The 24,781-nt window shown below is 40.3% G+C and overlaps 1 protein-coding gene across 6 annotated transcripts in view; it reads left to right on the top strand.

Annotated features, from left to right (window-relative positions):
* KCNIP1 (potassium voltage-gated channel interacting protein 1) overlaps positions 1 to 24,781 on the top strand; it is a 574,190-nt gene that overhangs the window by 538,477 nt on the left and 10,932 nt on the right. For 4 of the 6 annotated variants that reach the window (XM_043987900.1, XM_043987901.1, XM_043987904.1 and 1 more), the window contains exons 2-5: positions 18,545 to 18,669; positions 19,661 to 19,730; positions 20,072 to 20,142; positions 21,130 to 21,237. In XM_043987900.1, coding sequence (XP_043843835.1) covers positions 18,545 to 18,669; positions 19,661 to 19,730; positions 20,072 to 20,142; positions 21,130 to 21,237 — 374 coding nt within the window. Of the gene's footprint in view, positions 1 to 13,312; positions 13,346 to 18,544; positions 18,670 to 19,660; positions 19,731 to 20,071; positions 20,143 to 21,129; positions 21,238 to 24,781 lie in introns of all 6 variants that reach the window. The other 2 variants (XM_043987899.1, XM_043987903.1) reach the window with 1 other exon arrangement.

Here is a 24,781-nt window from a genome sequence, read left to right on the forward strand (position 1 = left end):
GAAGTCATTGCTGACTCTTGAAAGAGCATTTTCAGTATCACTGTAGGAGTGTTTTCTGGGTTGGGCCATAACTTAGGCCAAGTCCTCTGGTAGTGTAGGTCAGATATTGAAACAAAATGAGACTTGTAGGTCATTCAACACTGATTTTTAAAAAAGGTTCTCTAAGCCATAGCAGAAAGATATTTAAAGATCGGCATTGAGGATACCTCCAGTTGGTTGAGCTCAGGAAACTCCCTTGATTGTGTTATCCATTATGATCCACCTGCCAAGCCTCAATTGTCCTCCAGTTCCTCATGTTTGCTTTGTACTCAGGTGGGCAGAAAGTGATGTCCACAACCTGATCCTTTAGAGCCCTGAGGTAACCAAGATTTGAGGATGCTCTCAATAGCTTTTAAGGAAAAACTATCCAATACTTCACATGGTATGGGGTATGGGGTTAGGATAGCGTTCTTACCACTGGGCAAAAGCCCTGTTGCTAAGGTTCATGAGAGTGAGTAATACAATCATAGAGGCATCATCTAGAGCTCTTTGAAGAAGTTTAGCAATGAAAAGGAGAAGAGAGCAGTAACTGGATGGAGTAGAAGGATATTTTGAGCCTGTTTGTAGGAAGAAAAGGTCCGGTGGCATTCTAGGAAATGTTAAAAACCAACTCTTCAGAAGGGAAAAAAACAAACAAAGCAAGTACCACACACTTAAAGTTTAATCTGCATTATTGGCATTTTCTCCATTACTTCCTTAAGTCTGGACAGTCAGCAAAACAATCAATCAAGCCCTGATTTGTAGCTTTTGCTGATTTCCAAAGTGTAAATGCTCACACTGAAAATTTAACAATCCATTCTTGCAAGCCTATTGTAGCTGGCTCTAGCACACTCCTGGAAAGTTCTCAGTAGAGAGGGAGATTTTTTTTTTTTGATGAGGCAATTGGGGTTAAGTGACTTGCCCAGGGTCACACATCTAGTAAATGTCAAGTGTCTGAGGCCGGATTAGAACTCGGGTCCTCTTGAATCCAGGGCCACTACTTTATCCACAGTACCACCTAGCTGCCCCTAGAGAGGAAGATTTTGAAGATACAGAATTACAGAAACAGAGTACTGGAAGGGATTTCCGAATTTATGGACTCCGAAGCTTATGGGAACAGGAGTATTTCTACAACATCCCCAACAAATGGTCATCCAGTCTCCCTTTGGATACCTCTCTAGTGAAGGGCAATCCACTGCCTTCTGAGGCAGTCTCTTCCACCTTGGGAAGTGTTAGGAAGTTTTTCCTTCCATGGAACTAAAATTGACCTACCTACAACTCACACCTAGTATTCCTAGTTCTGTCCTTGGGGTCAGGCAGAAGAAATTGAATTCCTCTTCTGTATAACAACTCTTCAGATACTTGAACACAACAATTAAGTGACCCCGCCCCCAAGTTTTCTCTTCTCTGGGTCAAGCAACTCTGATTCATTCAACCAGTCCTGTATGGTTCCTTCATTCTACTGATTGTATTCTCTAGAGTTGTTCTAGTTTATTAACATATTTCTTGGAATGGAGCTCCCAGAATTGAACCCGGTGCCCCAGACAAGGACTGACCCGAACAGGGAACTTTTGTTGTTGTTCAGTCATTTTTTAGTCACATCTGACTGGTCTTGATCTTGCTTGGGGTTTTCTTAGCGAAGATACTGGAGTGGTTTTCTATTTGCTTCTCTGGCTCATTTTACAGATGAGGAAACTGAGGCAAACAGGGTTAAATGACTTGCCCAAGGTCATGTGGCTAGTAGTGTCTGGGGTCAGATTTGAACTCAGGAAGATAAGTCTTCCTGCCTCCAGGCACAGTGCTGAATCCATTGCACCACTTAGCTGCGCCAGAGCAGAGAATAGTAGGACCAGCAATTTTTTTATTCTGAATACCATGTGCCTCTTAACGCAGCCTAAGTTAGTTATTTTTTGCTTAGATGTTACACCATCTTGCTTCAGTCGCCTGAGCAGTTTCCTAAAACTTCTTTTTCACATGAACTATTGGCTTGTCAAGCTTTCCCCAGTCTTTTTGCAGTGATTTTTGTTGCTGTTGCTCTTTTGAATCAGTAATGAAGAAGTATGACGGGTGTATGGGGATAAGAAAAAAGGAAATGACTGTTGATAATGGAGAGCCATGGAAATTTCTGAGCAGAGGGGTGGGGCATGGTGAAAGTGGGATTTTAGGAAAGTTAGTCTCATGGAAGAAGATTGTCACATACATATAAAGTCTACAGTATAATGAGAGGGACACCAAACTTGGAGTCAGGAAAGACCTGAGTTTGATTCCAGACTTATTTCCTTATGAAATAAAGTATGTAAGTCAGGACTGCAAGGTGGCACAATGGATGGAGCACTGGGCCTGGAGTCAGGAAGACTATATTTCCTGAGTTCAAATCTGGCCTCAGAAATTTTAGTAGTTGTGTGACCCTGGGCAAGTCACTTAACCCTCTTGGCCTCAGTGTCTTCATCTGTAAAATGAGCTGGAGAGGGAAATGGCAAACCACTTCTGTATCTTTGCCAAGAAAACCCCAAATGGAATCATGAAGAGTCAGACACAACTAAAAATGACTGAACAAAAAATATGTCACTTAACCTTTCTAAATTTTAATTTCCTAATCTGCAAAATTGTCATACTAATAGTCCCTACTTCACAGGATTGTTTTGAGGGTCAAACATTAAGAGACAGGGAGTGCATCTGTGATTCTACTGGAATTGGGATTTTGCCTATGAGGAAACCCCTTCTACCCATATAGGTTGGCACTTTCTCTATAACTTCTAATGTTGGGGATTTGCCAAGAGCAGAGGTATTAAACACTCTGATGGCATTGTTGCAGGTACCATTCCCAAGTACCCTGGAGAACCAGATTAAAACTGGGTAAATATTTGATAAAATAAATAAAATGTAATAGAGCATAGGTAAAGAGATAATGGTTAATATGTAATTTTCTAAGTCAAGATGAGACCTGGAGGGCTCCTTGTCTATATTCTAGTGGCCCTATTTCTATTGGAGTGTGACACTATTGGTCCAAAGCACTGTGACATGTTCAGGGTCAAACAGCCAACATTTATCAGTTTTTGTTGTTCAGTATCGAAAGAATCTTCATGACCCCATTAGGTGTTTTCTTGGCAGACACTGGAGTGGTTTGTCATTTCCTTCTCCAATTCATTTTACAGATGAAGAAACTGAGGCCAACAGGGTTAAGTGACTTGTCCAAGGTCATGCAATAAGTATCTGAGGCCAGATTTGAACTCATGAAAACAAGTCTTCCTGACTCCAGGCCCAGCTCTGTATCCACTACAAGAGGATTTCCAGGATGTATATCAGAGGGGTTCTTAAATTCACATCTTCCTAGCTCTAGGACCAGCCCCGTGGAGGCAGTATATCACATTGCAAACCTTATAGTGCTCCATAAATGTCATCTATCATTATTCCTCTGTGAGGATTGAGCCAGGGATATGCCACAAAGGCACTATTCGTGTTTCATTCTTCAGTCCCATCTTTGTTTCATTTCCTGAAGGATCAGCCCAGAGCAGGTTACGGGTGAGCCTCTTTGTTTTGCAGACTTTCTTGAGAGTTCCCCACACCACAATGATCAGAATTCCCCCAAACCATAGTTAAGCAGAGCTAGCATTTGGAAACTGATTGAATTTCCTTTGTTTCTAGATTGCTTCATTTTCCAGGTTTATATGCCCTATGCTGATTGCTTCTGAGCTGATGATGGAGGGTGAAGTGCTCTGACATTTATAGAAATCAATGTATTAATAAATAAGGCAGTTCATAATGTCTGATTTCTTCTAAATGAGACAGAACCATTATCACTACAAAGCCTCCCGCATAAAATATGTCCAATTGTGATGCATTATGTAAACTCATCAAAGGTGTTTTTGTGAATAACCTTTCCCCAAAAGAAGAAAATAATCAAAGCTGAGTATCTTCATTAATAATTCAAAGGGTATCTGCTCAGATTTCACTTACTAACAGTACCTATGGCTAAAAACCTCCCAATCTCAGGCCTACAGAAGGATGGTGCTTTAGCATCTGTCTGAGGGTGGGTCACTCAGTCTAGGCACACAAATTTTCAGCCACTGACCGCATAGGCCCTTTTTTTTGGAGAGGGAGACAGGAGTTTGCATTAGGGGAGTTTCCATTTCCATTTCCTTTCTCCTGCTAAAGAACTGCTTAACCCAGGCCAAAGCCACAACCCAAGGAATATTTAGAGCTCTGAGGACAGAGGGAATTACCCAATTGTGGTAGCAAATTAAACCCATTCTGGATTTCTCTCAAATATTCTTATTGGCTCCCTCTCTACATCCCCATTTGTCTGCTACACAGCACTTAGAATACATGCAAATTCATTCGTCATTCAATAAACATGTATTGAACACCTACTGTGTACATAGAACAGGGCTAAATGCCAGGGATACAATGACAAAGCAAACACATTTCCAAGCTTCCTGAATATTGAAGCAGGCAGTGATTTTTATTCAGATGTATATTTCTCGTTTTTTTAGCCTATGGTTTTTTAAACCTACTCCATCTCTATCTACACTCAGTAGTGTTTGATAAAAAGCTTATTGACTGGCTAAATTTCACCCACTCCAGGAAGCCTCCCATGACTGGTAGTGATCTCTCTTCCACCTGGAGTCATAGTATATTTGTACTTTTATGGATTTCTCATATTCCAATTTGTTTTATGGTTATTCATGTGTAAGCCAACATGAGATGTCTTAAAAGTGTTAAGCTTTGATAGTTAGAACCATACTAATACTTATGGGACTCCTTTTAGATTTGTAAGTTCCGTAAGGTCAGAGAAAATATTTATCTGTGTATCTTCTGCAGCACTGAGCTCAGTGTATTGACCATAGGGCTTAATCAAAATCTTCTGAATTTTATTTAATGTTAAACAATATAGGAGCAACACCAGCCAACTAACATTCAACATGAGCCTAAGAGACACTTAATCCAAAGAGTAGTACATTTAGGTGGGAGTCAGGGGTGTGCTAGAGCTAGCTAGCTCAGGGCTCCAAGCCAATTATTCCATTTTCAGTGCAAGCATTTACACTTCAGAGATAGGCAATTGCTACAAATCAGGGCTTGACTTACTGTTTTGTTGATTGTCTAGAATTAAGAAAGTGATTGAGAAAATATTAATAATGGAAATTAAACTTCAAAGTGTGTTGTGGGGACATTTTCCCTCCAGATATTTGGTTGTTAAACATTTACCAACACACCCTTGGTGAAGATCACCATGTTCAAATATTTGAAGGGTTGTCATTAATAAGAGAGATTAAAGACACTGTATTTCTTCAGAGGGAGATACTAGGACCAATGGTGATGGCAATGGTAATAGCTGACACTTTTATAGCACATTAAGGTTTTCAGAGCACTTTAAATGTTATCTCATTTGATCCTCATAACTGGGGGAGTAGGTGCTAGTAGCACACCCATTTCACAGATGAAGAAATTGAGTCTCCACAATCTATGGCAACTTAGAAAGGCCACAAGACTGGGAGGGGAAGTTTGCGCACTTTATGACAGAGTCAACATCCACAGAGATCTTGATAGGTTAGATCATTAGGCTGTATCTTATAAGATGAAATTTAATGGAGAGAATTTAAAGTCTTATACACAGGTTCAAAAAATCTACTTCACAAGTACATGATGAAAGAGGCAGGGTCAGACTTTTGAAATGTGGGAGAAATCTGGGAATTTTTCATAGGCTCTAGCTCATAGGAGCTAGATCTGGAAAAGCCTTCCAAGGGCATCTAGTCCAATGGCCTCATATTACAGATAAGGAAACTGAGAGCCAGGAAAATTAAATGATTTGCCAAAGTCATCAGAAGAAGGATTTATACTCAGGTCCTCTGACTTCAGAGAGAATGGATAAATTAATGAATTAGTGAATGAATAAAGAAATGTTAGTGATTAAGTGAATGAATAAATCTTAGTGAGTAAGTGGGGCAGCAAGGTGATACAGTAGATAGAGCACTGGCCCTGAAGTTGGGAGGACCTGAATTCACATCTGACCTCAGACACTTACTGGCTGTGTGACCCTGGGCTTAACCCCAATTGCCTTAAATATCCGGGGCCATCTTCAGTCGTCTTGATGTATATCTTGCCACTGGACCCAGATGGAGGAGAGAGTGAGGTTGGTGACCTTGCACAGCCCTCCCTCACTTAAATCCAGTTCAGTGTAAGTCATGGCATCACTTCCTGATATCATGATCCTCTTCAGGAAAGAAGGACAAACAACAATAGTGAATGAATGAATGAATAAAAAATATTAGGATTGGGGCAGCTAGATGGCACAGTGGATAGAGCACTGGCCCTGGATTCAGGAAGACCTGAGTTCAAATCCAGCCTCAGACACTTAACACTTTCTAGCTGTGTGACCCTGGGCAAGTCACTTAACCCCAATTGCCTCACACACACACACACACACACACACACACACACACACACACACACACAAAATTAGGATAGTGATAAACCTTGAATCCGTGCCTTATAAGGATCTGGTGAAGGAACCAGGGATGTTTAGTTTAGTGAAGAGGAGAAGGGGGAGAAAACCACTGTGCTCCAGTATTTGAAGGACTATCATAAGGGAAATAGCATAGACTTTTCCTATTTGACGTGAGGGATGAACCAGGAGCAATAGGAAGAAATTATTTAAAAAATGAATTTGAGTATATCAGGGGAAATTTCTTTACAATTAGAAATATTCACAAGTGGAAAGGTCTGCCTCAGGAGGTAATGAGTTCTCTCTCACTGGAAATCTTCCCGCTAAGGCAGAATGAGTACTTTTCTTTTTCAGGTCTGGATTGGACTACATGACCCCTGATTATTCTTTCTGCTCTAAATACTATCATTTTGTCATCCTGTAACTTTCCTGGGGTCATAAAATTAGTGTCTGAGGCAGAATATAAACCCAATCCTTCCTCAGCATAAGTCCAGCCCTCTATCTGTCGTCTTGCCGCTTCTTAGGGTGACTAATGGGAAGAATCTATGCAGACAGGGGTGTTTGTTCAAAACAAGGAACAATTTGCTGATAATTACAGCTGTCCAAAAAACAGAATGAACACCCTCAATAGATAATGAATGAATTTACCATCACTGGAAGTATGTGAGCAGAGGTCGGATGATCATTTTTCTGAGTTGCAAAAGAAATTCCAGGAGTCACTGAGAGAATTAGGATCATAGACTTAGAGCTAGAAGGAACATTAGAAGTCATCTAGTCCGACATTCTCACCCTTTACATAAGAGGAGGCTAAAGCCAAAGAGATTAAGTGATTTTTCTAAAGTCATACAGACTGGAAGTGTCAGAGCGTTAATTCAAAAACATGTTCCCTGTCTAAATCGAGTGCTCTTTACTGCAAAATGCTTCCTCCACGTGGCTAAGGTAACCTCCAGAGTCCCCTCCAACTCTTAAAGCTCAAATCTGAGCAGGGGAAACGGAATATAGACATATGTTAAAAAATACTTTTAAACATTGTTGAGTCATTTTTCAGTCATGTCTAACTCTCCATGACCCCACTTGGGGTTTTCTTGGAAACCATTTTGCCATTTCTTTCTCCAGCTCATTTTACAAATGAGGAAACTGAGGTAAATAGGGTTAAGTAGCTTGGCCAGGGTCACACATCTTGTATCTGAGGCCAGATTTGAATTCAGGAAGATGTCTTCCCCACTTCAGGCTCAGCACTCTGTCCACTGTGTCATTTAGCTGCACCATGCCACCTAGCTTTTAATTTTAATTTTAAAAAAATTAAATTTTTTCAAAGGCCTTTGCACATTGCTTATAGACAATCAAGTAGCCTTTCTATAAATGAGGCTATTCAGAGCCCTTATATGGCAGAAAATCACCACAAAATCACCCTGGCTTTCACTGCAGCAAGGAGGAGTCAGGAAAGTTTCACAGAAGCAGTCAGGTGGGTCAGTGAATAGAGTTCTGGACCTGGAGTCGGGGAAACCCTAAATCAAATCCAGCCTTGGATACTTATTAGCTGTGTGAACCTGGTCAAGTCACTTAACCCTCATTGCCCTGCAAAAAAGGATTATATACTAGTCTGGATATAAAGACTCACACAGTAGTCCTTGGAGCAAACCTTTCTGCATCAATTTCCGTATCTTAAAATTAAAATGCACCAGTATGACTTTCTAGGACTCCTTTTTCCTCCTGCTCCTAAGGGCTGTTTTAGGTATGTGCCATTATTTCAACTCATCAGGTGGGAAGAGGAATAAAGCCTGACATGGGTTGTACTTCTTTCTTGGTCTTTCTTTCTGAGGTCCATTATCACTTTATGAAACTCCATTCTTAATCACCTCTCCAAGTCCAGGCCCAAATGTCTCTTAGCTGTTCTGTTTAATGCCAAGTAACTGACTTCTTTCTACATGTCTTTCTGGGTCAATGTCCAGCTGAGGCCAAAGGGGAAGTTCATATGTAAGAGGATGTCCAACCAAGCCTCCTGAATATTCTTAAGTAACAAAAGCTGTTACTTCCTGGAGATTCCCTTGAGCTGTAGAGGGGAGACCTCTAAAGCCACTAGCTGTCCTATAAAATGAGGGGGGTGGGATGGGCCCAATGGCTTCTAATGTCCCTTTCAACTTTAAATCTGTGATCCCAAGATCCTCAAAGGTAGGGAGCAAATAGGTGGCGTGGAAGAATCTTCCTATCTTTTGTGTTGTTTTTGTTTCCTGTGACTCACTGAAAAAAGAAGTTTTGTAGATGACTTTGCTTTCTGGAATCAGCTCAGCTCACCAAAATATCTGAAGAGGCCTGCAAAGCTCTTTACCTCAGGAAACCAGGGCCCACCAGGATTCCCTTGTCTTTCAGACAGGCCCCGAAGAGTCCAATGTCAGGGGATTGTTTGGGAGGCCCAGTTTGCTTCTCTGTGTAGCCTGGAGAGGTGGATCGAATGATCTCTCTAGTCTGGCTTTTCGGTTTCCTGTGGTTCTGGGAACAGTAGATGGCATAGAAATATAATGTGTATTATGATGATTTTTAATCTCATTTACCTCTTAAAATCATACAATTTACTGCTACCAAGGAAGAAATGTTGGTTGATTCTGGTGGGCCTTTTGATAGCATTTTTTTAATACAAGCATAAATGCATAATGGAGTTATTTATATTAATTTTTTTAATGTTCAAAGCATTGGGAGAATATACACAGCCAGGGAGCAAAATACAATTTGAGTTTTATCAAACCTGAAGCAAACTTGTCAGACTAAATTAAGGCTAGGCCCCTTTCCTCCAAGGGGGCTCCTAATTGAATTTCACATTTGCTACTTTTTGTCCCTGGTCAGAACAAAAGGAGTCCATGTGGGTAGTTATTTCTTAGATTGGCACATGTTCTTGCTATGTCCTTTGCTCTTAGCATTAATAAATTATAACTAGATAAGTTACCTGTGAACATGTGCTGCATTTCTTTTCTCTAAATCCAGAAACAGACCACTATGGAACCAGAGTGGGATGGGTAATAAAATGTTGATTTCATTAGCATAGGACAGCAGTTCTCAAAGTGTGGTCTGGGGACCTATTGGCATCTCCTAGGCCCAAACTATTTTCACAAAAATTCTAAGATGTTTTAATTCTGATAGAGTTAATACTGATAGATGTAACCCACACAAACAAGAGTTTTGGGGGGTCCTCAATAATTTTAAGAGTATAAAGGTCTTTTGAGAACAAATATTTTTAAGAATCATTGATATAAGGAACTGAGTATTTGAGCATATGCAAATTCAAGTCAAAGGCTCTATTGGGTTCTTAATAGAATTGATCTAGCCCTTCATGCCCTGCAACAGACATTACTATAGTTAACTTCATTGTGGTCTTTTTGCCCATGTTTGTCATAATCACTACAAGGCAAGATGAACAAATATCCCATGAAATGATGCTTCTCATTGCCTTTTGGCTCACTTCTACTAGCTTCTCAATTTGCCTCTCCAAGGAGAAATTGTGACCCATCCTTCCATTTGACTGCAATTTCCTTTTGTCTTCTGGTTTCATTTATAGAAAGAATGTCATGATCATTGGACAATGGGCAAGGTTTTCATATTTAGAGAACCAATAGCTAAATTGACATTTATAGACGACCTAAAACCTGTATTATTAGCAGTACCCTTTACTTCCTCCTCTACCACCCTGTCACAATTACTATAAAAAATGGAAGTGTGTCTGTGGCCCATAGATTTTCTTTATTTCATGGATTGCCATGGCCAAAAGCTGAATGGAATGAACATTGGTCTTGTAGTCAGAGGACTTGGGTTCATAGCCAGGCTCAGTCACAACTTATTTACTACCTGTGCACCTATGGGTTTCTCAGGTCATCTCTCTGGTTCTCAGTCTCTTCATCTGCGAAATGAGGTTGGGCCAAATAGTCTCCAAGCCTCCTTCCGGTTCTAAATCGATGATCCTAAGTGTCTGGTGGCCATCCTATTCAGTTGTTGGAACAATTCTCAAAGCCTTTACAGCTGAAGAACCTAAGAAAATGAATTTTCCACTGGCCTAGCCCTCAAGAACCTAATTCTCCCAAATGCCATGTTGAGGCATCACAGCCCCATTTTGTAGAGGATTATAACATCCCTTCCAACTCTAAGATCCCATAATTCTCTTTTTTTTTTTTTGGCAGGGCAATGGGGGTTAAGTGACTTGCCCAGGGTCACACAGCTAGTAAGTGTCAAGTGTCTGAGTCAGGATTTGAACTCAGGTACTCCTGAATCCAAGGACGGTGCTTTATCCATTGCGCCACCTAGTTGCCCCTAAGATCCCATAATTCTCACTTGCACTAAGGTCAAACTTGACTGCAATGCTATGAGTAGTATAATGTTTAACAATTTAAATTTTTCTAACACAGTTATGTATATCTCTCCTACTTGATGATGAAATCCTTTAGGGGAAGTGTGATATTCATGTTTGTACCTTCCCCGGAACTTAGCACAATGCTTTGTAAACAACTGGGCACTCAGTAAATGTTTTTGAGGAATGAAAGAATGAGTAAATTAATTAATCTTTACTAGGTGTTTTCTATATCTCCAGGTGCCAAGGTCACCTCAGCCCTAAGGCCCAATGAATTCCTAACCAAATAGAACTGATATCCTCTCCTTCTCTAAAGAAGACACAGAAAAGGATACTCATTTACATTGATTGTGGAAATTAAGTATACCCAGGAACAGTTAAATATTTCTGTTGTTCAGTTGTTTCAGTTGTGTCCAACTCTTCATGACCTCATTTGCAGTTTTCTTAGCAAAGATATAGGAGTAGTTTGCCATTTTCTTCTCCAGCTCATTTTACAGATGAGGAAACTGAGGCAAATGGGGTAAAGGGACTTGCCCAGGGTCACACAACTAGTCAGTGTCTGAGGCCAGATTTGAACTCAGGAAAATGAGTGTTCCTGGCTCCAGACCTGTACCACCTAGCTGCCCTAATACTTATTTATTTATTTATTTATTTATTTATTTATTTATTTATTTATTTATTTATTTAAAGTGAGGTAATTGGAGATAAGTGACTTGCCCAGGGTCACACAGCTAGTAAGTGTTAAGTGTCTGAGGCCAGATTTGAACTCAGGTACTCCTGACTCCAGGGCCCATGTTCTATCCACTGTGCCACCTAGCTGCCCTAATACTTACTTATTTATTTATTTATTTATTTAAAGTGAGGTAATTGGAGATAAGTGACTTGCCCAGGGTCACACAGCTAGTAAGTGTTAAGTGTCTGAGGCCAGATTTGAACTCAGGTACTCCTGACTCCAGGGTCCATGTTCTATCCACTGTGCCACCTAGCTGCCGGCTGCCCTGATACTTAAATATAAAACCACCAATAAAATTAAAAAGGGGGAAAGGATTCCTTTGCAGATGTCATCATTCATTATAGTCTAAATTGCAATTCAGAAGATATTAGGGGAAGAAATGGTTTCAGTAGCAAAGTCAAAGTTTGTTAGTGAAAGCTATCAAAGAAGCAACTAAATAACACAAAATATATTTCACATATGATGACATTTTTTCCCCTTTTGGGGGGGGGGAGGCAATGAAGGTTAAGTGACTTGCCCAGGGTCATACAGCTAGTAAATGTCAAGTGTTTGAGGCTGGATTTGAACTCAGGTCCTCCTGAATCCAGGGCCGGTGCTTTATCCACTGTGCCACCTAGCTGCCCCACAAAGTCATTTTTAACAAGCTGAAAGGTTGAGTTTGATGGTATATGGCATTTAGGAATATCGGCATAAGAATTCTAGGAGTAAAGCATAGGAAACATTCCTAGCTACATATATTTCTGGCATGTAAAATCAATCAATTATTAAATGATTGAATCACTCAAGGTCAAAGTGGATGATTCTCAATAACATGATGACTTTCAGTCATTGCACAGACCGGCATATATAAAAAAGGGGGACTTGTCTTTCTGCCTCCTGATCCGCCTGGAGTGAGTCATTCTCGCACTTCTTCCTTATAGCAACAAAAATCGCTGACCACAAGGCTCACTAGATGGGGGGTCTGTGTCAAAAGGCCTGGGCTACCTAAAGTCTACCTTGAGATGGGAAAAGAGGAAAGCAGTAAATCTAATATCTATCCAACAGAATGTAAGCTCCCTGAGGGCAGGAACTGTATACCCAGTACATCTAACATAGAGAAGATGTGTCATAAACAAATGGCTATTGAATTTAATTTCATTGAACTGAAGATCCCCTGTTCCTGTCCCCTGGCAGGATCAATTCTATTGCAACCCTATTAAGATTTGTTTCTCATTCTCTAAGTGCCAAAGGATCCCTAAGCATAGTAGTGAGCATACAGTCCCCTACTGTATTGTCCATACATGCTAGACCAACTTTTTCTATGGAAGCAATGACTCTTTCCCCCTCAACTGAGTTATCTACAAAGGTCATGAAGGGAAAGGAAATTCAAAGCGTCTCTGATTTTCTTTCTTGGGATGGGAAGCTGGAGGTAGGAAAATGGCGGGAGGAGAGGGCTGGCCATTCTGAGGGCTTTCACAAACTGATCTTCAGAACCACCTGCATTCACCAGATCTCATTTACATCTCAGCATGCACCCCCACCTCCCATCCCATCCCTCTTCTGGTTCTTTGGCCACATGGCTGAGCATACAACTAGGGTCCATGCTGCATCGAGGGTAGCCACTGGGAAATAGCCCCTTTCCGTTATGTCTGGGGCCATTCCAATTCCCATTTACAAATGAGCAAAATTCCTTGGAAAGTGGGACTGGGGAATAGACCCTCAAAGCAGCATCTCCATTGAAAAACAAAGTGAATGTTGTTATTTTTAAAGAATAGGATTGGTAAAATGTTTTCTTACTTTCTCCTAGACATCACCGGGTGGTATTACCAGTATCAGAGAGGTAAATGTAAACTCATTTGATTACCTTCTCACATACCCATCACAGGAAAAGCTTTTTGTTAAGCGTACGCATATATACTAATCATGATTATCAGTAGCCTCCTTTTCTTTGTCCCTGTTTAACATGTCCCACCTTGGCAGGGCAGGGCTTTTCAGCATGGGGAGGAATGGACAGCGTCAAGAAGCAGTGCTTTCTGGAGGGATGTTCACAGGCATGCTTGTTTGCTACTCTTCCACAAAATATGCTTTGTTTCTGATTCCAGTAGGTGTATGGAAGGCAAGAAGAAACAGGAAACTAGACCAGTGAGCATATCAACAGATCTAACTCACTACAAGTAAAACTGAGGCAGAGTGGAGCAGTGGGTTGCAAAGACCCAGGCTCTACTTCCAGTTATATCGCTATAAGCTCTTTGACGTTATGGTAGCCAGAATCCCCAAATCATGGAATCTTAGAGTTGAAAGGCACCTTAGAAATTATCTAGTCCAACCTTTCACCCAGTGCAAGAATCCCCTTTTATTGTGATGAATAGAAATAGAAATTGTGATAAATAGAAAGTTGCTTAATTTTTCTGTGCCTCAGTTTCCTTATCTGTCAAATAGAGATAATAACCTATGCCCTACCTGCCTCACTGAGGTTTTGTGAGGATCAAAGAGTAATAGATATGGAAGTACTTTGAAAAATCAATAGAGCTAGTCTAGAGTGGCACATGCCTGTAGTCCCTGCTTCTTTGTAAGGTGGAAGCTGGTGGATCACTTGGGCTCAGTTCTGAACCACAGTGTACAAAGCTGATCAAGTATCTACACTAAGTCTGGCACTAACATAGTGATTCCAGAGAGTGAGGGACCACCAGGCTGCTAAGGAGAGGTGAACTGGGACAAGTGAGAAACAGAGCAGGCTCCCATACCAGTCTATGATGGGAGTGGGCCTACACTGCCAGCCTGGGCAAGATAGGGAGACCTAGTTTCAAAAAAAATTAATAGAACTATACAAACGTAAGATATTATTACTCTTGTCTTATTATAGCGCCTTATAGTCCAGGCGCTCTCTCAGCTTAAAGAGTGGCCCATTCGTACATCAAAATGTCCTTCTGGGAAAAAAACAAAAAAAACAAAATGCCCTTCTGTTCTTAAAGGTTTCTTTTAGAAATTCTGCAGAAAGAAAGAAAGAAAAAACTGGAAATCAGAATCCTATTTAACCCTGTTTCCTCCTCCCACTGACCAGAAATTATTGGGAACTTCTCCTAGACCCTCTACCTAGATCCCTTAAAGGGACTGAGGGCATCATGAAGGAAGCAGACCAGGATGGGAGACTTCTGGAATTCCTTGTGAAATCCTTACAAAAGCTAAATACTGACGAGAAAACAAAGGAGAAATCTCTCATACCGTGTTAGGGAAAGGGCAGTATTAGTAAGGGAAACTTCTTCTGTAAGCAGTGATATTCTGAGACCCCATCCCACTTTAGACCAGACCACTAGGCAAGCTAACAGAACCTCTTTGTACAGAAACACTAAGAGAAAGAGTTAAAAATGAAATTCCCTGGGGCAGCTAGGTGGATAAAGCACTGCCCCTGGATTCAGGAGGACTTGAATTCAAATCTGGCCTCACTTGACACTAGCTGTGTGACACTGGGAAAGTCACTTAACCCTCATTGCCTGGCAAAAAAAAAAAAGAAAAGAAAAGAAAAAGAAAAAGAAAAAGAAATGAAGTTCCCAAAAGTAGGCCGATGGTCAGTAGTCAAATAAAAATAAATTAGATAGTTGGTTTGGTGTGGAAATTGATCCAGCCTCTCAGACAGTAAACAAATCATTTATTAATAAAGCCCAGTTCAGCCTTAATGAAGTAGGTTTAATATTTGATATTTCAATAATTACTTGGTACATTTTTAATAAAAGCCCATGGTAAGCAGCCATCGTTTTAGAAACAGAAGTAATCTCTCAAACTTACTCAGCTATGCAGTTACAAATAGGATTCCTGTGCTTACATTTGCCCAGATGTCCAAAGAAAGCTTTGCTTTCTATGAAATTAGCCAGCATTCAGCTCTAGGAAGGCAAACAGAAATAAGGTGTTGTTAAGGGAAAAAATGGGCTGCCTTCATGGTTTCTAGATAGGATAGAAACTTAGAAATGGTGATGATACAAAAAACAAAAAGAGGAAAATAACAACATGATTCCTACTCAGAGATACAGTATCTGTTTTTCTTATTTATATCATTAACATTTTACTTTCCCCAGTCTTTATTTATAATGTAAATCTCTCTCCTCTTCTACCTAATAGTCTAGAAAGGAAAAACTTACTTTAACCAGTTTTTACCAGTTTTTAATATACCAGATAAAAGTAAGAGAAAGGAAGGGGATCAATTTTGTAGGAAATTGACAATATAGTGGAGAAGAATATTTATTAGGAAACTATAGATAGATAATACAGTGTACCTGCACTCACTAAAGATGCCCTCAGATCTATAAAATAAACATGGATTTTTTAAACTAATGGTTTGTTCGACTTGTGGTTAAATTTAATTTTAAAATCAGCTGAATTTAGCACATTTTAAGTGACTCTTTGATGTACTGCAATATTATCTGATGATCAGCAATATTTAGATAATACTCAAGCTTTCAGCTCCAACTATAGGAATAATTAAGGACACTAAGAAGTATGGAAAAATCTGACTTTTTCATATCTTAGATATGGTCTGAGATAGGGACTGGACCTCTAATAACACTGGCACTGCTTAGTGACAAAGCTCTATCAGTGTAGATCAGCCCATTCTTTGCAACTTATATCTAGTCTTAGGGAGTTTTCCAGAATATTGATGGGTTAAATGACTTGTCCTCAATGACATAGTTAGGATGTGTCAGAGGCAGAATTTAAACCCAGGTCTTCCTGGCTTTGAGACCAGTTCTCAATCAACAATGCCATCATGCTTCTTGTGTTTGTCTATGATAATCTGCTTTTTTTTCACCAGGATAAAAGAGTATGTTTTTACACAATAGATATGATGATAGTTTTGAATTGTGCATTTCTCACAAAGGGGCTTAAATTGTTCTGGATTGGGGAATTAATAATCTGGTAATGGGAAAATTACAAAATTTTAATTCCTTCAGAACAGTCTGTAAGGAAAAAAACCTCACTTGGACGGACCAGTTTTATTTGACTAGAAGTAAGGAAAATGAAAGGGGTCAATTTCACAGGAAACTGACAATACAATAGACAAATCTATAAACTATAGATATACAACCCAGTATACCTGTACTCACAAAGGATGCCCTCAGATCTATGCAATAAGCATGTCTTTTAGTTGTTTATCATGAGATTGATGATGCTTTGTGAATGTTCGTGGGTATGTAGCTCACCATATCAGTATTTTTTTCCAGCCCAGATTTATAGTAATTCAAGATATGGATTTGGTGATGTTCATCAGCTATCAGAGAGGGTTTGGGTAGCTAATTAATTCTTTATTGTAGGAAATTTATAGAAAACCTTCTGGAAATAATCAGATGAATATGCTTATATTCCTTCAGGAAGCAGTGCTTCTCAGCCCACAGCATTCAGTGGGGTGGCAGTTATTTCTATTTATACTCAATCCTCTGGCTTCTCCTAAGGTTATTTGTACTAAGAAAGATAGTTATTTTTCCCTACAATAAAACTTCATTAATTTGTACTCTACGCGTTTGGAATTTGGAATAGTCTGCATTGGCACTATATAACTACAGGGTCAGCTAGGTGGCTCCGTGGATAAAGAACTGAGCCTGGGTTCAGGAAGACCTGAGTTCAAATCCAGCCACATACACTTATAAATGTGTGACCCTGGGCAAGTCACTTAACTTTTCTCTGTCACAGTTTCCTCAACTATAAAATAGCGATAATAATAGCACCAGCTACCTCCTAGGGTTATTGTGACAATCAAATGAGACAATTGTAAAGTGCTTAGCACTTTATAGGAAGCATGATATAAATATTAGTTATTATTATTACTGTGCCCTTTCTACATACAGAGCAAAAATTAATAGTGTAAATAAGTGTAAATAAGGTTATAGAAAGTAACATTTAATTCATTTCAAGAGAACTATATGTCACCTCAGAGGACTTTAGAAGTATCCATTTACATACAATTGAGATGGTAATTACAGATATTCTTACCAGTTTATTAGTTGTTTAAATTATTCCTTAAAAGTAATAAAGTTGCATTTATTATAAAACTTTCCTGAATCTGAGTATATCCCTACTTCTCTTATGATTACCAGCATCCCAAAGAATGAAATTTTACTGAATTTCTAAAATCTTTTATCATCTGGCTCTATTTATTGGTATTATTTGGGGATGGGGATAGGGGTTGGGGTGCTTACTATTCCTATTGCTTACTTGTTTGCCAAGGGTGTTCAGAAACTTCAGTCACCCTGCTAGACCAAATATTTGGGGAGGTTTTTCATGGCTGTTGGGTAAAGTCAAATTCTGAAGGAAATAGAAAACCTGTTTTAATATGGGATAAGATCATGTTACAGTCAAAAGGCTTTTGGAGTGAGAAGACCTCATTTCAAATCCTACCTCAGATGCTTAGTACCTGTGTGACATTGGACAAGTCATGTAACCTCCCCAGGCCTCAATTTCCCCATTTATAAAATAAAGTGTGTGTGGCGGGGTGGAGGTTGGACTAGATAGCATCCCTTCTGACTCTAAACCTCTGATGCTAGAATTCTTCTTCTTGGTATGGACTGACTGAAACAGCAATAGTCTTAGGATGTGGTGGGTTTTGTCCACATGCACAAATGGTCCAAGGAACAAACAGAAAGGATACAAGAGACTATGCCTCCTTAACCTGGGTCTTATGAAAGTGACCCAAGGAGTTAACAGAGACTTTCTGATTACAGTAGAAATTACCAGTGGGGTTCTGGGACCTCTGCTCATAGACCCCATAGAATACATGCTACCCCTCAGTCAGTATCACCCTGCCTCCTCCCCTGCTAGGGTTTCCTCCTTCCAATCCACAAATCTCAAAAGGAAGATATCCACCCACTTTTGTTACAGCTCCCCCCATTACTCTGAGCTTTAAAGTCCAGGCCATTTAGATGGATTGCTATCAGAGTAGGCTGTAGATACTATCAGATCATGGATTCCTTGAAGTCTTAGAGTACTGAAGTCACTCTTCTGGATCTAGAGTGACACCCAAGTCTAGCGTCTCCAATGTTGTCTCCTCTGTTTCCAGATAAAATTGAGGATGAGCTGGAGATGACCATGGTGTGCCATAGGCCTGAGGGACTGGAGCAGCTTGAGGCACAGACCAACTTCACCAAGAGGGAGCTGCAAGTCCTGTACAGAGGCTTTAAAAATGTAAGAACCAAGCGATGCCAGGAGACTCCGCAATTAGGGTTAAACACATCCGTGGGATTCCACCGCTGAAGTCCTCCTCCGATGTGTGGGGTAGAAGTGAGTCTGGGGTCCTGAAGGTTATGCCATGGGGAGGGCAAGTTCTAGCAGGTTCTACCAAGATAGGAAGGCTTCTGGTTTCAGTCACAAGTACAGTTTCTCCTGGAAAAATCCATCACTAGTTCAGCCTGGCTCATCCCAGGCTAGTCGTAGCTAAGACTTTGGGGAGGTAGAGACACAGCAATTGCCTTCCTCCTGCCCCAGGTATTTCCTCCACCACACAAATGTGTACCCCAAACTCTATCATTGAGTTTCATTCCTATAAAACTTGAAAATTTTTTGGTTTTCAAAAGTCCATTCTTAAAATTCAGAAATATTGCATTAACATTAAACTTGGTTAATATCTAACATCATAGTCCTAGATAATGGAGCAGGCAAAGCACCTGGGGAGGTGGGAGGTGCCATTTTTTTCAGGAGGGGAAATGGAGGTACAAAGCAGGAGGGGGAGGGGGAGGGAGAAGAGTATCAAAGATAAACTTTACCTGCATTACAATGTTATTTCCATTTGATCCTAATGCCCCCTCAGTTAGTCATAGGCAGCTTCAGTCCTTGGGCTACCTCCAAATTATTTGCTTTAGTAACACTAAAACCTGATAGTTCCTTGGTATCTTTGACTTTCTGACTTCATCCTAGTCAGGTTTCTTAATCTTATTTAGCTGTTTACCTACGCTGTCCCATAGAAATCAGTAATAGCCCTGTTATCCAATGTGATTAATGCAATATAGACTGGTACCACTAAGAACAATACCTGCCTGCCCAGGAATTGCCATGAAAATCCAGTCTGATGAATGGGAATCAGCTCTGTCCCAATGCAGTTGCAGTCTGCCCAACCTGTCATCCAGGAAGGGAGTATTCAGATAACACACAGAGACTCTTTCTCTCTTCTCACAAACAGGAGTGTCCCAGTGGGGTGGTTAATGAAGAAACTTTCAAACAGATATACTCCCAGTTTTTCCCACATGGAGGTAAGTTGAGTTGAGTGGAGGGAGGCAGAAGGAAGCAATTTTTTTGCCGGTTTTAAAAAGATTCTACCCCCAGACCATCATATGCCATACACAACTATTCTCCCCAATTGGGAAGGGATACTCTCCAAGTATGGTATTTTGTGGTACCAAGTAAGTATGGTACCCTACAAGTACCATACCAAACCCTTCTTGGTACCTTGGCTCTTCTCATGTCAAATACATGGGGTTATATTCACAACAAAAGGCTCATAGAGGAACGGAAAAGACTTTCCCAAAGCAATTTCTTATGGTATTATGTATTTCTTAGTCTCCTAATAAAGATGCTCTTTCTTGTTTTTCAGATGCAAGCATGTATGCTCATTATCTCTTCAATGCCTTTGATACCTCTCAGACAGGTTCTGTAAAGTTTGAGGTATGGTCATTAATTAGAATCATAGAATTTTACCACTGAAAGGAGACTTACACATAGGCCAATCTTCCTTTTTTTTATAGAAAAGGAATCTCAGATCTTATAAAGTGAAATGACTTGCCCAAGGTAACACAGCTTCCTATTGAGAGTGCAGAAACTAGAACTCTCCCAACTTCTAAGGCAGTGAATGCTCAAAAAAGGAAGCTGGTGACTTGATCCAACTCTGCCTCACTTAAAACCAATTCACAAAACAAGTCAAGACATCACCCAATGATGCCATTAGTCCTCTTCGAAAATAAAGGATGGGGGCAGCTAGATGGCACGGTGGATAAAGCTCCGGCCCTGGATTCAGGAAGTCCTGAGTTCAAATCCAGCCTCAGACCCTTGATACTTACTAGCTGTGTGACCCTGGGCAAGTCACTTAACCTTCATTACCCCACCAAAAAAAAAAGTGACTTAAAAGTCTACACTGAGGGCAGCTAGGTGGTGCAGTGGATAGAGCACCGGCCCTGGAGTCAGGAGTACCTGAGTTCAAATTCAGCTTCAGACACTTAACACTAGCTGTGTGACCCTAGGCAAGTCACTTAACCCCAATTGCCTCACTAAAAAAAAAAAAAAAAGTCTATACACTTTGACCTAGAGATTGCATGGCTAGCTATATACTCCAACAAGGTCAGTGACAAAATATTGATAGGAATACTTTTAGCAAAGAATTGTAAACAAAGTAGATGCCTGCCTACTGGGGAATGGCTAAATAATTATGTTATGTGGATGTAATTGAATATTTACAGTAAGAAGTGATGAATATTATCAATACAAAGAAGCATGGAAAGACTTATGAACTAATGTAGAATAAAGTAAGTGAAGCAGGAAAACAATATACATAATGATTGTAACAATGTAAATAGTACCATGATTATGACAGTGCTTTCCTGGTCTCAAATGTTGCTTTTTCTGGTGATGTCTCTCATGGCTCCCACCCCTTAACAGGATTTTGTAACTGCTCTGTCGATTTTGCTGAGAGGAACCGTCCATGAGAAACTGAGGTGGACATTCAATTTGTATGACATCAATAAAGATGGCTATATAAATAAAGAGGTAAGTATGCTGGGACCCAGGGGCAGGAACTTCAATTGTTAGAAGGTCTTGCACTGAAGATTAACAATTTATAAGCCCTAATTAAAAGTTAAACAACCAGGATTATGAGAACAGGACTGACCTAAGCAGGGTGGGAGGAAAAGGGCATGTCATTTTTGGGAAGAGGGTGAACTCTTGGAAAATATGCAATATTTCTCTTCCTACCTCCTAACTGTTCCCACCCCCCACTTTTTTAAAAAACTAATTTCCCCACCATACATGTAAAAATAATTTTTAACATTCAGGGGTTTTTTTGTTCAGTTTTGAGTTCCAAATTCCATCCTTCACTTCTTTTCTTCCTCTCCCTGATATGGGAAGCAATCTAATATAGGCTATTCATCCCACTCTCTCTTTTTTAAACAGCTCGATCCTTCTTCTCCCCCATAATAATAATGTGATCTCAGACAAGGATCTTATAGACTCATTTGCACCTGAGTGTAATAAGCTGTAAGTGTTGTCTCCCAGGGTGATTTGCATAGAGAGACAGTGGGGTGTAGTGGGAAAAACCCTGGATTTGGAATCTGAGGATCTGGAGTCAAATACCAGCTCTGCTACTTACAAGCTTGCTAACAGGGCAATTTCTTTCCCAGTGTACACTGCTTACTTCTTTCTAAAATGAGAGGTTTGGACTTAGATGAGCTCCCAGGTCATTTCTGACTCTAAATCTGTGATTTCATGATCTTAATAAAAGCTAAAGAAATGAAGTTATTAATGGTGGGATTTCAGGCAGCAACTAGTGGGTAGGGAAACCTTATTTCTAAATTATCTCAAACCTACACCCCACAGGCAGCCACTTGTTCTACCTCTTTATAAAGTTCGCTCAGGGAGACAATAAAAAGCATAGTAAATAATCCCTTACATGTGTATAGTACTTCCAAGTTTTACATATACTTCTCCATACATGATATCCTTTCATCCTCCCAATATTCACGTAAGGCAGGTAAAGGAGATAGTGTGGTGGTACAAAAAATACATGCAATATTTGGGGTAAGAAGATCTGTGTTCAAAACTAAGCTCTAACACTTGTGTCGTTCAATTGTTTCAGGCATGTCTGACTCTTTGTGACTCTTTTGGGGGTTTCCTTGGCAGAGATACTAGGGTGGTTTACCATTTCCTTCTCCAACTCATTTTATAAATGAGGAAACTGAGGCAAACAGGGTTAAGTGACTTGCCCAGGGTCACACAGCTAGTCAGTGTCTGAGGCCAGATTTGAAGTTCCTGACTCCAGGCCTAGTGCTCTGTGCACTATGGTGCCACCTAGCTGCCCCAGCTACCACTTACTACCTATATAACAGGCATCTTCACCCACGGTCCTTTTCCATTACACCATAGATAAATGGAAGGATCTGTCTTCTGCTTAAACCTAGGTCAAGAATGAAATCAGCCTCTGGGCCTTTAACTTTTTTAGCTTCTTTTTAGGGACCAAGCAACAGAAGGGGCCCTGAAAGGATATGAAAGGAATTTGCTGTAGTTTTCTATGAAGCATAATCCTGCTCATGTTAGAATATTCTCTAGGAAAGAAATCACAATGTCCTACTTTAAATTCTGCCCAAGAATACTTAAAATGCTGCATAATTATCCTGTTATTAAATCAGCTGCCGATGGGCCCGGTGCCTTTCTGCTACTATTCATGACAAAGGAAAATAAAGCCATTATTCACGGATGCTCCGGCAGAAGCACTTCCCTTTTTCTACCGTATCTTTCCATCTTGCTTTCTCTCCTGTGTTCACCCACAAAGATTAGTCCAACAAAGAGGGCCTGCACTCACAATAGTGGAATTGTCAGGCTCCAGGAGAAAGTGAGATAACAGACATACACAGAGGGAAAATTCCATTGTCATGGATTCATTTCTAAATCAAAATGATTAGAAATATATTTTAATACTCCAAAGCTCAACTGGGAAAAAAAGTCAGGGTGATTAGAATTTACTCTGTCTTCCTGTCTAGAGGCTGAATTCTCTATATCACGTAAGCACATTTCTGGACTCCTTGGTCTTATCGGTTCCATAAGAGATATTGTTCTGACCAAAAGTTGGGGTAAATCCAAGAAAAACACATTGGCCTGGGGCTCCAGATACCCAGATCCTAATCCTGGCTCTTCCAATGATATACCATATTGGCTTCAAGCACCCCTTACCTACCTAACACTGCAAAATGAGAAGAAAGCCACCTTTTTGTGCATCTTTCTCCAGAAGACAAAATGAACAAGAAGTCTCTTGGTACAGAGCTGGATATGATTTCCCATTAAGAAAGGAAACTGGGGGGCAGCTAGGTGGCACAGTAGATAAAGAACCAGCTCTGGATTCAGAAAGACCTGAGTTCACATCCGGCCTCAGCCACTTGACACTTACTAGCTGTGTGACCCTGGACAAGTCACTTAACCCTCATTGCCTCACACACGAAGAAGAAGAAGAAGAAGAAGAAGAAGAAGAAGAAGAAGAAGAAGAAGAAGAAGAAGAAGAAGAAGAAGAAGAAGAAGAAGAAGAAGAAGAAGAAGAAAAGAAAGGAAAATAAAGAAAGGAAACTGGACCTCCTTATCCCTGAGTCTCATGCCAGGGGTGAGCCCAAGTTGAGATTTATATGTTAAGGTACCTATGCTACATATTGCTTAGGTGACCTTGGACAAGTCATTTCCCCTCTTGGGACCTCAGTTTCCTCATCTGTAAAATGAGAGGTTTGAACTAAATGGCCTCAAAGGTCTAATGTTTATTTATAAAAGAAAATGCATCATTGATTCTAAATAGATTTACTAGATAAGAATCATTTGTTGCCAGCAGAAACTTCAAAAGCCATCTTAGTCCAACCCACCTCTTTTTATAGATGCGGAAACTAAGGCTCAGAAAAGGAACTTGCCTAAGGTCACATAACAGAGCGAGGATGTGAACCCAAGTCCTCTGACTCCAAATCCAGGGCTCTTTCTACTGCTCCATGTTAGTGCTAACATGCCTGGAGAATAGAGGACAGAATCATTCAATCTAAAACCTAGGAGGAAACTCAAGGAACATATGTGACCTTGTACCAGATTCCCTAACAAGTATTCATACAACTTCTACTAGGAGATTTTTCTTAAGGAAGGACCCAAGGTCTTCCTTTCCACATTTTGGGGGGGGGGCAATGAGGGTTATGTGGCTTGTCCAGGGTCACACAGCTGGTGAGTGTTAAGTGTCTGAGGTCAGATTTGAACTCAGGTCTTCCTGAATCCAGGGCCGATACTTTATCCACTGTGCCACCTAGGTGCCCACCTTTCCACTTTTACATAACTAATTGTCAGGAAGCTTTTCTTGTCAACATCAAACCTATGCTTTCCTCTTAACAACTGATAGTAATAGTATCATGTGCCAGCACCATGCTAACTGTTTTGCAAATATTATCTCCTTTAATTCTCATAACAAGGTCCCCATTTTACAATCAAGGAAACAGAGGTTAAGTACCTTGCCTGAGGTCACACAGCTGGTAAGCATCTGAGACCAGATCTTCCTTGCATCAGACTTGGTAGTCTATCTACT

The sequence above is a fragment of the Dromiciops gliroides genome, chromosome 2, assembly GCF_019393635.1.
Source record: "Dromiciops gliroides isolate mDroGli1 chromosome 2, mDroGli1.pri, whole genome shotgun sequence".
Classification (NCBI taxonomy): Eukaryota; Metazoa; Chordata; class Mammalia; order Microbiotheria; family Microbiotheriidae; genus Dromiciops; species Dromiciops gliroides.